At 40.1% G+C, this 14,849-nt stretch overlaps 1 protein-coding gene across 1 annotated transcript in view; it reads right to left on the minus strand.

Annotated features, from left to right (window-relative positions):
* The window catches only part of slc41a1 (solute carrier family 41 member 1), a 34,696-nt gene that overhangs the window by 5,708 nt on the left and 14,139 nt on the right, over positions 1 to 14,849 (minus strand). Inside the window, exons 4-9 of the mRNA XM_088308987.1 lie at positions 13,066 to 13,173; positions 5,372 to 5,443; positions 4,456 to 4,600; positions 3,899 to 4,045; positions 1,278 to 1,425; positions 987 to 1,066 (exon numbers count right to left, since the gene is read on the minus strand). Coding sequence (XP_088165113.1) covers positions 987 to 1,066; positions 1,278 to 1,425; positions 3,899 to 4,045; positions 4,456 to 4,600; positions 5,372 to 5,443; positions 13,066 to 13,173 — 700 coding nt within the window. The remainder of the gene's footprint in view (positions 1 to 986; positions 1,067 to 1,277; positions 1,426 to 3,898; positions 4,046 to 4,455; positions 4,601 to 5,371; positions 5,444 to 13,065; positions 13,174 to 14,849) is intronic.

The following is a 14,849-nucleotide window of genomic DNA, read 5'->3' on the forward strand; positions in this document are numbered from 1 at the left end:
GCTTTTGTTACCCACAAACAGTGAGTCCAAACACATTGCAAATATATTGAAATGTTCTATGAGTGAGCACTTCTAAATTTTGAGACCTGTGGGGTCACAAATCTGTCAATTTATGGAATTACTCAACCCCCACCCCACCGCCCTAAAATCCACCCAAGCAGCTAGCCTCCAAATATAGAAGCATCAAGTGATGGCAAGAGCCCGGTTAATGTATAACCGGTAAGCACCATCATTTCAAAGCCCTAAAGCCCTAAGCATAAAGCTGCAGTGTTAGCACAGATTAGCATTAGTTAACAGTGTTACCAGCATTAGCTTTTGTAACTAGCACACATTCCAATGTTCAGAGCATTGATGTGGCAGTAGGCTGGCTGCATGTGTTAGCTAATTTGGAAGACCAGTCTCCGCTGGGTGTTCTGGCACAGCGAGGGTGTGTCCTTGGAGATAAGCCTGGCGGTGTGACAATTTGGAGGCAGAAAGTTGGTGTAAACCTTATTCCTGTTCTGACCCCATCGGGTCTAACTATGCTAAGCTAGCGAAGTTCACGTGGGTGGATTTCACACATGCAGTAGCGGGCATCAAACCCTGTGAATCATTGTAATTTATTTTTAAATAATTCCACAGGGCGGCACAGCATCGGGTGGAGGCCACATTAAAGATTGGGGGTTGTCGAGACTCATGGGACTGGTGCCCACCATTTAAAGGGAATGAAAAGCGTTGCTTTGACTGGCCAAGATTGAAGTGACCACACCCACAGTGGCGCAGCCCTCTCTCTGCTGACCTACACTCATCTGCAAAATTGCCAACATCGGATCCAACACGCGACCGCACAAAGATGGCAAGTTGGCAACACAGAGTTCCCGCTCACTTGGATGCATGACATCGCTCCTCATTGTAACAAACGATACGCTGTATTAGCATGATTCAGAAACCCTATCCCCCTAGAAATCATACATCGACATAATATCCAAAAAGCATGGACTCCTCACCATTGATGACTGGAGTGAAGACAGCCATGCCAGCAAAGTTGGGGTTGGTAACGGTCTTGTCTAGAATAAGACCGCCGACACTAAAACATACACAGTTTGTACATTTAAGGATCATACACATTGCAATTAGAATGACTACAATAACAGTGAAATAGCCAAACAGGAAACAAAACAGAAACTGTGAAAAACTGCATCATCCGTGCAATGAATATTTGTCTTATTTGGAAGTATTTACTATATTGGCACAAAGTAAAAGACAACCACAGAGGAAAGAGAGCTTTGATGACATACCTGCTGATGGCCATAGCGATGATAACAGGCTCCCATCCGGAGTAGAGGACTTCTCTCGTAGATGGGATCTTCCTGGCTATCAGCACCCATATTGGACACAATGCCACAAACACCGCACATACCAGAGGATTGGCATAGTCGTTGTACTCTGCATGAGAGAATCATAATCTTACTCCCAGGCATATTTAAATCAAATTTTATTTCTGCTCTAAATCTTGAAGTATGGGCAAGTTACAGTTCAAAGAATGAAAAACAATAAAATGTTTAAATATTACTTAAAAGAAATCCACTCTTAGTCTCCAAGAGGTAAAGGAAACCAGGATGTGTCTTTGAACCACGATAAGTTTTGATTTATGTGAGCCATTTAAAGTCAGAACGTATGTAAATACAGAATAATAGGTATGAGGTGACACCTCAGTCAGGTGACAAAGTTTCATTGTTCTAAGAGGTGTGCTATGTTTGCCCGTACTGTGTATTTGCTGACAGCAGATGACGGAACGGAATAGCGTGGTAAGACCGGGTGTGGTGAGCTGTTCATATACCAACAATGAAAGCAAATAGTTGAGAAATTATTTGTCCTCTTCTTTTACGCATCATTCAACATTTTAGACACATTGACTAAGCTGTACAATTCAGCTCGGCCCGGTATTGTTTGAAAAGAAAAAAACTTAATCTGGCGTGCTTTTCCAAGCATGTTATCATTTCTAGTGTAACATCATTCCAAAGCAACTCAGTGTCATGCCATTTTATTCAATACAAATGAGTGACACTCAACAGAGGGAAACAACTGAGGATGTCCAGTATTTCATGTTCTCGTGACGTGGCTTTTATTTCAAGAGGACAAGCTTTAAAATAAGCATTTTGTGCTTTGCCAGTCTGATGTGACCATTATGGGTCAAGCAATAAAATAATGTTAAATGAAGAAATTAAGCCTTCAAAAAAGCAGTCAATTGCTTGGTTCCATTTCCAAAATGAAGCGGGATTTTCTGCAATGATCGCAACCAGAACAAAATGATTTCGGAGAATGGACCTACTGTAAGGACCACACTATAGTGCCTTGTCTCCGTAACCCTTACATCATTCAGAAGCTCCAAAACTGGACCGCTGAACTGATGATAAGCTGTGATCACTTTTGGTAGCATTTAAAAAATGTTAACACAAGCGGAAATTCTCTCAGTCGCCTCTTAGTTCCTGTCGCTACGCCACATTGTGCCTTGTTTGTGCCTGCCTTTTAGAATTTTTAAAGATGTCTGTGATTTGAAAAATTACATTGCTCGTACCAACTTCATCTGTTTGCATAAAGGCTGGAACACCTCAAATTTCCCCATTGTGGGACTAATAAAGGACATCTTTATCTTTAAACATCTCCAGTAACATCCAAATGAACTTCGTGCGAGTTTATTACCCATATGCTGTGCTCAGATCGAAGGCGAGATGAGCGTTTCTGGCGGCAGTTTCCTTATAGGGTTTGCGTGCCGGGCAATGGGGATGAGGCATTTGAAAAGAAAATTTCTCTTCATTCGCCCATTTTGCTGGTGTTTGCGAATGTGAACTTTCCATGGTAGCTGACAAACTGTCAACTGAGATAACACTGAGCAGCCAAAGCAATAACATGACCACCAGCTTGACTGGCGATGTTCAAACTTTTTTCTTCTGTCTTTTGTTTGAAGCAACCCATGTGTTGTTCCCACACAACGAAAAGTGCGCGAGACACGCGAGGCGACGCGATATTTTCCATTCAGGCTGAACCTAGTATAAGACAGTCAGCTTGTTGAAGACAAAGACACAAAGGCTCCCATTATAATTACAACTACATTTAGCGTAATAATGAACTGCATATTTAATTATTTGTTTTTATGCTTTTCTGTCAATACATTGTTTCACACTTACTTACAGATCAGACACAATTTAATAAGAACATTAAAAAGCAAGCTGATGAACTTTTACAAAGTTTAGCTGTGCTGGCCGCATACTGTGCAGAGCGGGCTTTGTACAAGGTATGGTTGCCAATCATTTCGCTAGACTGTGGGTAAATATTAGCGTAACCGAGACAATTAGCATCTTGACATGCGTCAGCTGCAAGTTATTTTTTCTTTCATCTGAGTGGCCCCCCGTGGCCCAGACCAAAGGGGCCCGCAAACAGTACTGAACTGGGCCGCAGCGCGATGGTTGGGGACCCCTGGTCCAAATGGACAGAATTAGATTTAAAAAAAAAATTTTTTTTTTTATGTAAACTTATCCACATTTTTTGGGGTAAAACAATCTAGCAGTGTCATGGGTTCTTACGCTCCTCTGTTGGTTAGTTCTTTTCTTTTTATTTGTGTAATATGTAATAAGAAATTGTAATTTATTTTATTGAATGTGCAATGCCCTTTCCAATAAAAAGTACTAAAAAAAGAGGTTGCGGCTGTGTGTGATTGAGGGTCACTGCTCTAGATGTTCAGAAAAGCGAGGTACTATATACTGAGGTCTTACGTTGATGAGATGCATGTTGATAGTTCACGCTCTTCATATTTGGAGGACTTCATGATTTTATCTGTATCCTTAATGGCTCAATTGCCAAATCATGGACTTTAACTTGACCGTGTTACTCAAGTATCTTAAAGCTTTGGTTTTGTTACCAAGTTCTTTGTACAGCCCTGTTGAGATGCCGGCCAGTAGGGAGAGGGTGATCAGGTCTCCTAGGCTAGCAGCAATAGGTGTGGCCACATTATCTGGGTTGATGCCAACTTTCCTGGATGCAATGATCACACCAATCATGATGAGTCCTGTGGGCCAAAGCATGGAGACATCTGTGGTCAGTTTTGCATGTCGGTACATTGCCCTGAGAAAGTAATTCAACAGCAAGATAATTTCCTTTATTTTTGCTGTAGACGGGAATCATTTGAGCTTGGCATCTAATCATGAGACAAGCGGTCAACATTTCAGTGGCAACTGATAGGCAACTTTGAAGATAGCGATATGTGTATTTGCGAAAGAACAAATTTTTTTTAATCAATCAAAGGTTTTGAAAATAGACAGACTGAAAATAGATTACAGTAAACAATTAACAATGAGTCAAAAATCCTGTTGTTATGTGAAGTTGTTTGTTTTGGGTGAGGCAAAACCTGGACCTGATGAGTCATGATTTAAGATGATTATCCCGGACATCACGTGTGGTGGAAATTATTTATTGTACCTAGTAGCAGAGAGGCAATAAAGGCAGTGGCCACACTGGAGGCACAAAGCAGCACTGCATGGCCAAGCCTAAAGTGGCCTTCTGGAATCCAACCGAAGATCACAGCAGCAATGGAGGCCAGGAATCCTACGACTGTGGCCTGGACCTGAACACATGAACGGAAATATTTTAGTTACTAGCTACGGATAATTGCTTTGAGACAGTTTGACTTTTCTCTATTAGATCTGAGAGGCTGCCGCAGCCGTTTGTCGGCCGTAACTAATCAATATCAACGATCTTGGGGAATATGTCAGTGATTTGATAGCTTCATTTTACACTGTCGAAAGTCTTTAAAAAAGGTAATGGGTAAAAAAGAAAAACAGAAGTCTCAGTGTGACACACGTAGACCCAAAACAAATAGTATAATATATAATATATATATATATATATATATTTATATATATATATATATATTATTATTTTTTTTTAATTTATTTATTTATTTTTTTTACGCAACAAAGAACTACCAAAAGTAACGGTTTATTTATGTGTGAATAAATGGCCCCATAAGACAGATGAATGTCTTCCACATTGACAAGGAATAAATTAACAGACCTGTAGGTGTTCTCTGCACCCTCGTGGTTTGGCACCCGCAGACCCACATATTGGCAGATTTAGTTTTCAATTAAAATGTAAAAATATTTGTGAATATTTTTCAGGGGGTTGGGGATCTTGAATATTTTATCAGTGTTTCTAGATGTATTGAATTATTTCGACAGTGCATTTGATTGGTCGTTAATTATGTGGCTTTCGCTAGATACCAATGTGTTGAAAATTAAGCGAAACCAGCAAAACACCAAATACATGTATTTCAGCATTTCGAATCTAATCATCAAGTTACTTCATTGAAGTGCGAGACTAGTGGTATTTTCTATACCTGGATGAGAGCCAAGTTTCCCATGATCATGTTCCACATGTCCTTGGTTGTGTCCATCAGACCAATATTAGCCTGAAAGACAAAGCACAAAACAACCAGTTAGTTATCACTTGCACATGAATGTGTTTGTGCATGGCGTTGCCTCTTGGCTCAATCAGAACAATACAAGATCAGTTTTCTAGACAAAGATGCTCTGATCTCTGATCCCCACCCAGGCCGACTCCACTCATCTCCTCTCATTCACCACTCACACACACGCTTGCACGTCCATCCGTCTCTCTGGCACAACGGCTTTGCTCTTTCAGGGATTGTATAATCCAACAAAGTATTGTTTCCTTCCTGATTTTCCCCATTTGCTAAATAAAGTAAACTACAAAGACAGGAAAGTAATTCAGTATCACAAACTGGTTTGAGACTAATTCTAAACAGTCCACATGTAATCGGAGCAGATCTAATTTCCTGTTTGTGCCCGTACACACAGAATGGTTTGAAGAAATGTGATGTCCATGCAGACGCTAAAACTCTGCAGTTCATATGCCAGGCCTGAAGTGGTGCTGTAATGATGTAATAGAAGGAATTCCCCAAAAACAACAGATTAAAAGGTCCAAGGGATGTAAACATGCTCACAACAATGGCAGTGAATGTGAAGTGCACAATAATGGAGCATTTGTGAGTCCTGAGGCGCTTGAACTTCTGCTTCAGAACAAAAGCCAAGATCACAGCCAAATTAAAGAAAATCCAACACAGCAATTTACCATAATTGTTTCAAATGTTGATAGTGTTAGCAACCTATCACGCGAGAACTGGGACCAAGTCATTGTTTCAGGAAACATATGCAATGTTGTCTAGTACATAGAAATGTGAGGGTAGTTTTTGAGATCAATCCACTCTGGGACCCGATTACAAAGCTCAAAAGATTTACAGCATAAAAAAATAAATAAATAATGTACTTGTTTGCCAATTTTTCCAATTCAGGCAACAAATTCGTAAGATGCTGTTTCGCGACAGGCCAATTGGTGCCAAGCATTTACTGTTTCACATTCGTATTTTATCTGGAATTGATGAATAAAATTATTGTGTGTAACCCACAATCAACCTCGTGTTTGCATCCAGTCCAGCGTGAACAAAGCATAAAACATTTTGGAGATACACGAAAACGTGTTTCCGTGTGGACAGAGCAAAGTATCAGTCAGGGATTAAAAACAAAATGCAGTGTTTATCATGCACAGTGCACTCTATTACATTTCTGCAAAAAAGATACTAATAACAATCAGAGGTGATTAAAATGCCAACATGTATATAAAAATGTTTTCTACATGAAGCTATTGAAAAGCACATGCTGTCGCATATGCAAATATTTAGTGAGTGCTTTGCAGCAGTGTTGCGACATGTTTTGCAGCAGTAGAATTAATGAGCTAATAAATTCGTTTATGCCACCTGTTGCCATTTCAATTTAATAAAAGAACTCACGAATATAGTCAACTCGGATCATTCGACACATACATTCTGATTTTCCAATTCAAGGTTCAATATTGCTTCAGGGCACATTTGCAGTAGTTCCTCGTTTAAGATGAACTAACACGGTGGCATTGTAGTTCTGGTTAATCCTATTTTGTCACGGTGTCATTGAAGATTTAGTTGTACTGAGTGGTGAACGTGAGTGTGAATGGTTGAATGTTTTCTTTTTCTGTCTACCACATTACCCACAGAGCTACAAAACCATCAGAGCATTTGACAAATAGGAGGAGATTTAGCTAATTCACAATTCAAAACACATTCATCCATTCAGATCACTTCTGTACATTTGTCAGTGGGTAAAATAGACATAGAGAGACCCATATTTATACATAGTGTATAACCAAACCTGTGAAAACTTGCATGTTTTTGGTCTGTGGGAGAAAGAGCGAACCCATGCAGGCACACCGAGAACATGTAAACTCCACTCTGAAAGGCCCCAGCGGGCAGGTTTGAACCCAAAAATCTTCCTGCTGTGAGGTGACAGTACTAAACATTGCACCACTATGGCAGGAGTAGAAAAAGGACAAATGTGTGTCGGTTAGCTTGTTTTAATAGGAGAAGCTTGAATGCAACGGTCCTTCTTCTATGTCAAAGAAACAATGCGTCACAATGCTGCTGTTAAATTAAAGTGAATACTATGTTACTAAAACTGCAACTGAGCTTTAACAAACACACGTTTACAGAATTTGAGAGCAAGAAATTTTAAGCATCTCAAATTTTTTCATTTTCGTCATTTGTCAAATACATAGCCACCAAATACTAAATACCTACATGCCAATGTCCATCTGTGTGGAGAAATGTATGTCAGTTTAACTTTGTATTCGAGCACACAAGGCTATCAGGGCCATGTAAACATGCTTGTGGATGCAGCCCTCCCGCTGAAACATTCAATCATGTTCAAAGAGGGCAAACGGCCATGCATGTTGATAAGAAAGTTTATGTGGGACTGATAACATAACGGCAAATATCGGCATAGCGCACAGGGAGCATTATGCTGTGGACTTCCAATGAACTCACAATTCAAAGAGACTTTTTGTACAGTTGTTTTGTTTTCCTACTCATGGATTCGCTTTAGATTGTCTGCTATTAATGAACAATATTTTGACTCGCACAATAAAGTGTTTCTCAAACAAAATGCAAACCGATTTGCAGATGTGCTCTCAAACTGTCCAAAATAAGGAGGTCAAGTAAGAATGAAGGTTTAAAAAAAGGTTCATGGAAACTATTAAAAAGGAATTGGAAAGTGCAATATTTGTCCCGATATAGCAACAAGATCAGAAAACAGCAAGGAAAGAAAAATCAGACAGCAGACCTCCCATGAATGGTTAAATTATGTTCTTAAGACATGATGAGCGCACCGAGGAGAATTCGAGTAGTTTTAATCTCTTGATTAGTAGCGACATGGAAAAAACGTAATCCAGCTGGGGCCAACCAATAAAGTGCTGACAGTAATGTTTTAAGACAAGCTCCAAATTCTGGCCCAATTTGTGAGGATTGAAAGTAGATCATTTTATTCTTTTAGCATTTGGGCAGTGGCAACAGGTTTGGGACAAAAGCAAGATCGAAGTATTATTCTGACTTAGATTTCATGCACCCAGTGTCATGAAATTCTTGTTTTTCTGTCCTGTTTAATTTTGGTTTGCTAAAGGAAGCTGATTATAGTATGAACTGCATGCGGGACTCTACACAACAACAGTAAATATGGATTACGTTATCTTAAACATGTTGTTCACGTTTTATTTGTTTGAGCAAATGTTTGCTTAATAGCTTAACAAATAGCTGCTTGGAACGTATTTGGCTGACTCAGCGATCACGCCACAAGGATAAAAGACAACATTTTATGTTAACACCTGTCATGTTCACGATTACTTGGGAAACTGGAAATCTCATTTTGTTAGAATGGCTTACTTTGGAAGTGGGAGTCATTTGCGCAAGGTCAGTTATGCCCGGAGCTAATCAGCATTGTTACTTGTTTCCAAGACACAAGTGGAAAGAATATGAGGATTGGTCTGCTTAGCTGCCAATCTGGCCTAATTCTCTTATGTCTTTATAGCTGTTGTGTGCAGTACTGGAAGGTCACTGACCCCTCAGCATGTAAAATGGACAATCATTTTTTTGTGCCACCAGCTCAAATGCTTGTCGTGTCTTTGTCACGAGAGTACTGTTGAAACAAACCACAGATGAACATCAATGTTTTTCTGATGCAGAAATAATTGTGCCCGCAACTTCCCGCGAGACCCCGGAAGTTTTTGTCATTATTAAAAAAAATAAAAAAAAAGGTTTCAGTAAACGTAAAATTGTCTCACCAAGTATGAGTGTCCACTCTAGGACTGCACTATTGGGAAAAAATGAAATAGATTTTCATTTTAACCCCGCAATAAAGATAAAGATTAAAAGATGTCCTTTTTTAGTCCCACAATGGGGAAATTTGAACATGTGGGAAAAGGGGCAGTGATTAAAAAAAAACAAAAACAAAACAACACACACATTCCGTCCCCCTCTCTTTTTTGTTTCATTGTTTGGACAGCTTAGAATAGCTTAAGTAGTCAATTCTATAGCATAATAGGGACGTGCACCCAGAGGAGGCACAGCCTTACTAGAAAAAAAAAATCAATAATAATCATTAGGCAACTCATCTAAGACTGCTAGAACAGGCTGCAGCATACCTGAGATGCTTCTAAGGATAAGCGGTTTGGATAATGAGTGAATGAATGAATAAATGATTGATTAGGCTACATACAATTATTTTCCACTTTAGTTCTCTGGATTGGGATTGAAATAGATTTTCTTTTTTAACCTAATAATGCTTCTGATTTCATTGTTAAAGTTTTGTGAATTTTCTGCTCAGACACACGAGTGAGACGGTAAGTGTGGCAAAAAGCAGTCAGCCTCACCTCAGATATTCACAAAAGCAGAAATACCAAGGTCCAACAGTACCATCAACTTGTGACGTTACTGTAAAAGGCTATTGGAAAGAGCTTCCTCTGTCTTGCTTCACGTTACAAATATAGTTTGTGTGTATTTTCACTACCAAAAGGCGCACCTAAAAGTCCCAAATTTCTTACAAAACGGACGGGGCTCCGCAAGAGCGCCTAATATGCGGAGCTCATTGTGTACGGATGGAGTTCCACACATCTGTACACGTGGGAATTTCTTGAGCACTCCACCTGACCAACTGGGATACCAGTGAACGTACTCTCGCTTGGTAAAGTTCAAGACTACAAAGCGATACAGAATTGACTGCTGTGAGTACTCCTGTTGGTCACGATTTGAGACAGTCAGTTGACGACAGACCAGTATGTTCGTGCGGGAGAAAGCTGGATAAAAGGGCCGCTATCCACGATGTCATAGTCTGTATTATCATTAACGTTATTGGAAGCAAGAAACATAACCGGTTAGATTAACCTTTACACATCAAACCCTGCAAAAAAAAGAAATACAAAAAAAAACATGCTGCCCAAAGCACACCACTCACAACGTCTTTCTAACCAGCCATCTGATTGGCTGAGGTTGAAGCACTACCAGCACTACTACTATATGATAGTATAGTGATAGTTTTGGTTTTGATGTAAAACTGTGACTGTAAGTAGTGTGTTGACTAGTGACATCCCTCCGCCGGCATTGTGTGGTCGCTTGCGATGGTGAGATGAAGTATTATGAGTTGTTGAACTAGTTCAAGCAAGTGCTTCAGGTAATGCTTCATGCACACACATGTATAATGTCACCTGATTGGACTTGTGAAGGTAGAGGACAGTGAAAGTGCTTGTGTAACTAGTACGAGGGCAATGAAAATGCATGCTTGTGTAACTTAGAACAATGATTTAAAGAATGTGGGAGATTTTATTTTTATTAAAAAATAATAAATAAATAAAACCTGAGGGTTTTATATTGCCGTCACAACTCGAACCACTTCCCGTCACGTGGCAGGGTCGGGCGGCAAGGCTTCATATGTCATTATTTCCAGACCCTGCCTCCAATGAAGCAAGCCCCGATACGCACTTCGCGGAAACGCCCCCTCTCCTACTCGGCACACGCTCCAAAGCCTCAATACGGAACATGTCATGAGTGATCACGTAGTGTAAGTTAATGCGTCTGATCAACTGCTGGTTGAGTTGTCACAAGAGCTGCCCTCAAAGCTGAAGGGCTGCCAATGACATGTGACTAACTCCGTTTTACCCACGCTGCCGTTTTCAAAAAATACGCTAGCATGTATCCTAGCTCATGTTGTAGCACTAGGGTATGTCTTGATATACCTCCGCCCAATGACACAGTTACGGTTGTGAAAATACGGTAAGTTTAGCACTTCAGCTAAGATATATAATAATAATATATAAAAATAAATATTTGCCACCTCTGCAGTGCAACATACATCTCCCTATTGTTGTTCAGTTACGGACTCCCACAATCTGTTCCAACGGACGATAAGCGCCATCCACTGGGCGACAGCAACTCTGGCTGCCTGGATCGCCCAAACATGTTGCAAACGGGTTTCCAAAGCTGCACTGTTGCGTGCTGAAGAAGCCTGAACAAGCTTGTCTGCGAATTTGTCTTGTGTGACAAGAGACAGAGAAAGGTTGTGGGACGCTACTGCGTCACTAGCTCTTTTCTGCAATGTTTTAGGAAATATATGTACAAACTAGGGACGTAAAGATTTATCGAAAATCGATACAATGTCGATATAAACTGCTCAAAATATGCATCGATGTAAAAAAAAAAAAAAGAGAATCGCAACGCCATGTTAACCAAAGCCGTTCTCTCATGTCTGTGCTGTGACTAAGCTGCTTTCGCATAATTAATTTTTATGTCGTAAACTTCCCGTTCATAGCAACACAGCAGTGATAAACGAGCATTTATAAAGGAAAAACGTTGCGGCTGACGCCCGATTTAATTTACAATGACATAATTTCTGGCATAGCCAGCTGTAGTTAGCACCCACAGGCTACCATGTGCGTCTTATGGAACGTGACACGCAATTCTCTGTTGTGGTACGCTAACATAATGTAGCGGCTACTGTGGATTGTTAGGCGTTAGTCAGCAAACTCGCGTGCATTAAACATAGTTTCTATAATCAGTGATTGATATCAAAACAGCAAGTGCACGAGTGCTAACTTGCGACCACGCTCCGCGTGTTTTGTTTTTGAAGTCGGAAATTTCACCACCCAAAGTACCTGACGCTTTTGCCACAAGCTATAAAAGGCAACACCCAACAATAAAACATAACACACCTAAAATGTACAAATTTACAGTCCTAAAAAATATTTTAAAAAATGGGTTATGCACGATCAATGTTATTTCCGAGTTTTTTGATGCGCATCATGCTCAAAATTTCTCTCTCTCTCTCTTTGTCTCTTATTTTTTAGACACATACCACAATTTGAATGTGCAGAGAAGCAAAACAAAAGATTTTGTATTCGGGTTAAATAAAAACAAAATTAAAAATCAATTCAAGTTTTGATTTTAATATTCTTGAGCACACTGCATTTCCCCAATTTTATTCACATGACTTTGGTCACTTCTACATTAAAAATGGGTTGATGAAACGTGAAATATGTTTACAAGTATTTCTTTTAGTGTTTGTAGGTAGTTTAATAGTGCAACTCGACATAGTGTATAGTTTTTGGATGGATGAAAAAGGGTTATGCTTTCTCCATGGTTTGAATGCATTCAAAGATGCAAGGCATCAAAGATGTGCATGTAGTAGAATGGAAATGCAAGAGGCTTGAAATTCACATATTTACAAGGTCATTTTGACAAAGAGAATAGAGTGTTCAAGAATAAAGTGTTCAGGGATGCAGGGATGAATCGGCGTGAGACTATGGTGATAGTTTTGTGTCAATGAGCTTTTGTAGAACAAATACTTTTAAGAAGTTTGAAGTCAATGAATAAAATAACAACGACAACAACCCACAGTAATGGTAAACCAGGTTGGGTTGCAATAGTCAGAAAAGATGGTTAGAGGAATGTTGCTATCAGTTGATCTGAAACTGCAGGTTCCTGTGTCAATATGACCTGTGACCCCGTGAACAATTTGCCTTAATGACGGTCACCTTTCCAAATTGCCAGGAGATGGAATTGGGCAACTCTTGACCCCCCCAAAAAAGACAAAACACTGAATAGCCACAGAATCAACAAAAACCTGGGCAATTAAACTGGAAAATAAAGCCAACATTACTTACTGCTGTGGAAAGTCTGGAGGCCAACGTCATCTCCAGGTTACCTTTGAGCCCCAGGAGTGCAGGAACAAGGATGAACACCTCTGAGACCTCCGTAAACACAGTCCAGTGCTGAAATGATCACAATAGACTGTCAACGTACCATAGTAGACAGCGTATTTCACACTCATGGCACATCTACTGTATGTTGATAAAGAGTTTCTTTAGATTGCCTTTGTGTGTCTTCATGACTTTCTTCCACACATTGCTTGACACTGGTGAGGCCTTTGAGTTTGTGTTATAGATCCCTTAGAAGTTCACCATTATCTGTACTGCTTGTCCTCACTCGGGTCGCGTGGTGTGCAAGAGCCTATCCCAACTATCTTCGGGCAATAGGCGGGGGACACCCTGAACTGGTTGCCAGCCAATCGCAGGACGATGAACAACCATCTGCACACTTTAAAGTCCCAAATATTCCACACAACAGACGAGGAGCCTGATAGTGCGATGTGCCCAGTTTATGTGTTAAATATAGTAATAGCACCCACAACAGACGCTGCGCTCTTTGATACGGTGATTCTTTTGGCCATGAAAATATGGTATGTAAAATGCAGTTAGCGCCACTTCTTTACCATTATTTCTTTTAACTTGAAAACCTGTTATCGTTAATTCGCATCACAGCTAGATTTAGCTCTATTTTATTTGGAATACTCAATTTAACATTCTTATCTTAATAAACCATCTTCTTGAAATCAAAAGCACACCCATTTTCTTTTAATTATTGGAAATAAACTCAGGCATCAATTATGTTTATACAGCACATTTCATTTCAAAACTGTATTGTTGGTCAGGTCTCCCTTGGAAGAGAGAACTTTGCTCTCAAAAGGGACTACCGAAGTTAAATACAGTTGCATTAAATACTGTATAATGATCCTACTGCAAACACAAATGTCGAAAAGAGATAAGAGCTGATGTCAAAGTTGGGTATTTTTTTGTATTTTTAGGTGTGTCACTGAAAGACTTGTAATTCCACTACTTGTGACTTTGCCTTTCCTGTTACTCCTCTAACTGCCAAGTCCCTTGACTTGGCTCACTGCCATCTGCCAGAGCAGCAGCCTTGAGAGCACCTCTATGAGCACTCCTCTCCCCTTTCACAGCCACATGCTTTTAGACTTACTCTATCTCACTCTACTTCTGTCTCACAAGCTCGCTCTCGGTCCTCCTGTGGTGATTAATGTTGTTGTCTCCATTGAAAATTGGCTCTTTGCCAAAGAATCTTTCTCTCTCTCTCTTGCTCTCTCTCGCTCTCTCTCTTTCTCCCCCCCCACTACCCTCATGGCCACCTCCTTAGTTCTAGGAACTTTCCAGGACAACCCTCTGTGCAGACCTAGAGGAGTTCTGGTATGCAATCCCTTCCAGGGTCAAGTAGCTCTGTTAAGTAACATGGCTGCATTGCATTTGTGATACCTACTTGCTGTACCAATTCGGCAACTGAACCTCAAGGCACGCAATGTTGACGCAACTTGGCGCCATCCAAGAGACCTCTGCAAGTGGTATCGGTTTCAATTTGCTACATTTATGGAAGATAGCGTTTGGATGTGATCCCAATGATGAGTTATTGAGTTCATTACATACACAGCACTTACAGAAATGCACAAAATATAATCACCTGCTCTTTGCAAGATGAAACATCACATCTGTTGACAACCTTCACCACGGAGGTTGTTTCCTGTTAATTTATTGATGATATCCTTAATCAGAATGAAAAGTACAATCTTGGTTGTAGTTAAAAGCGGTGAACCACTGTA

Source organism: Idiotropiscis lumnitzeri, chromosome 11, assembly GCF_059441095.1.
Source record: "Idiotropiscis lumnitzeri isolate Australia: NSW breed Sydney's pygmy pipehorse chromosome 11, RoL_Ilum_1.0, whole genome shotgun sequence".
Lineage (NCBI taxonomy): Eukaryota > Metazoa > Chordata > Actinopteri > Syngnathiformes > Syngnathidae > Idiotropiscis > Idiotropiscis lumnitzeri.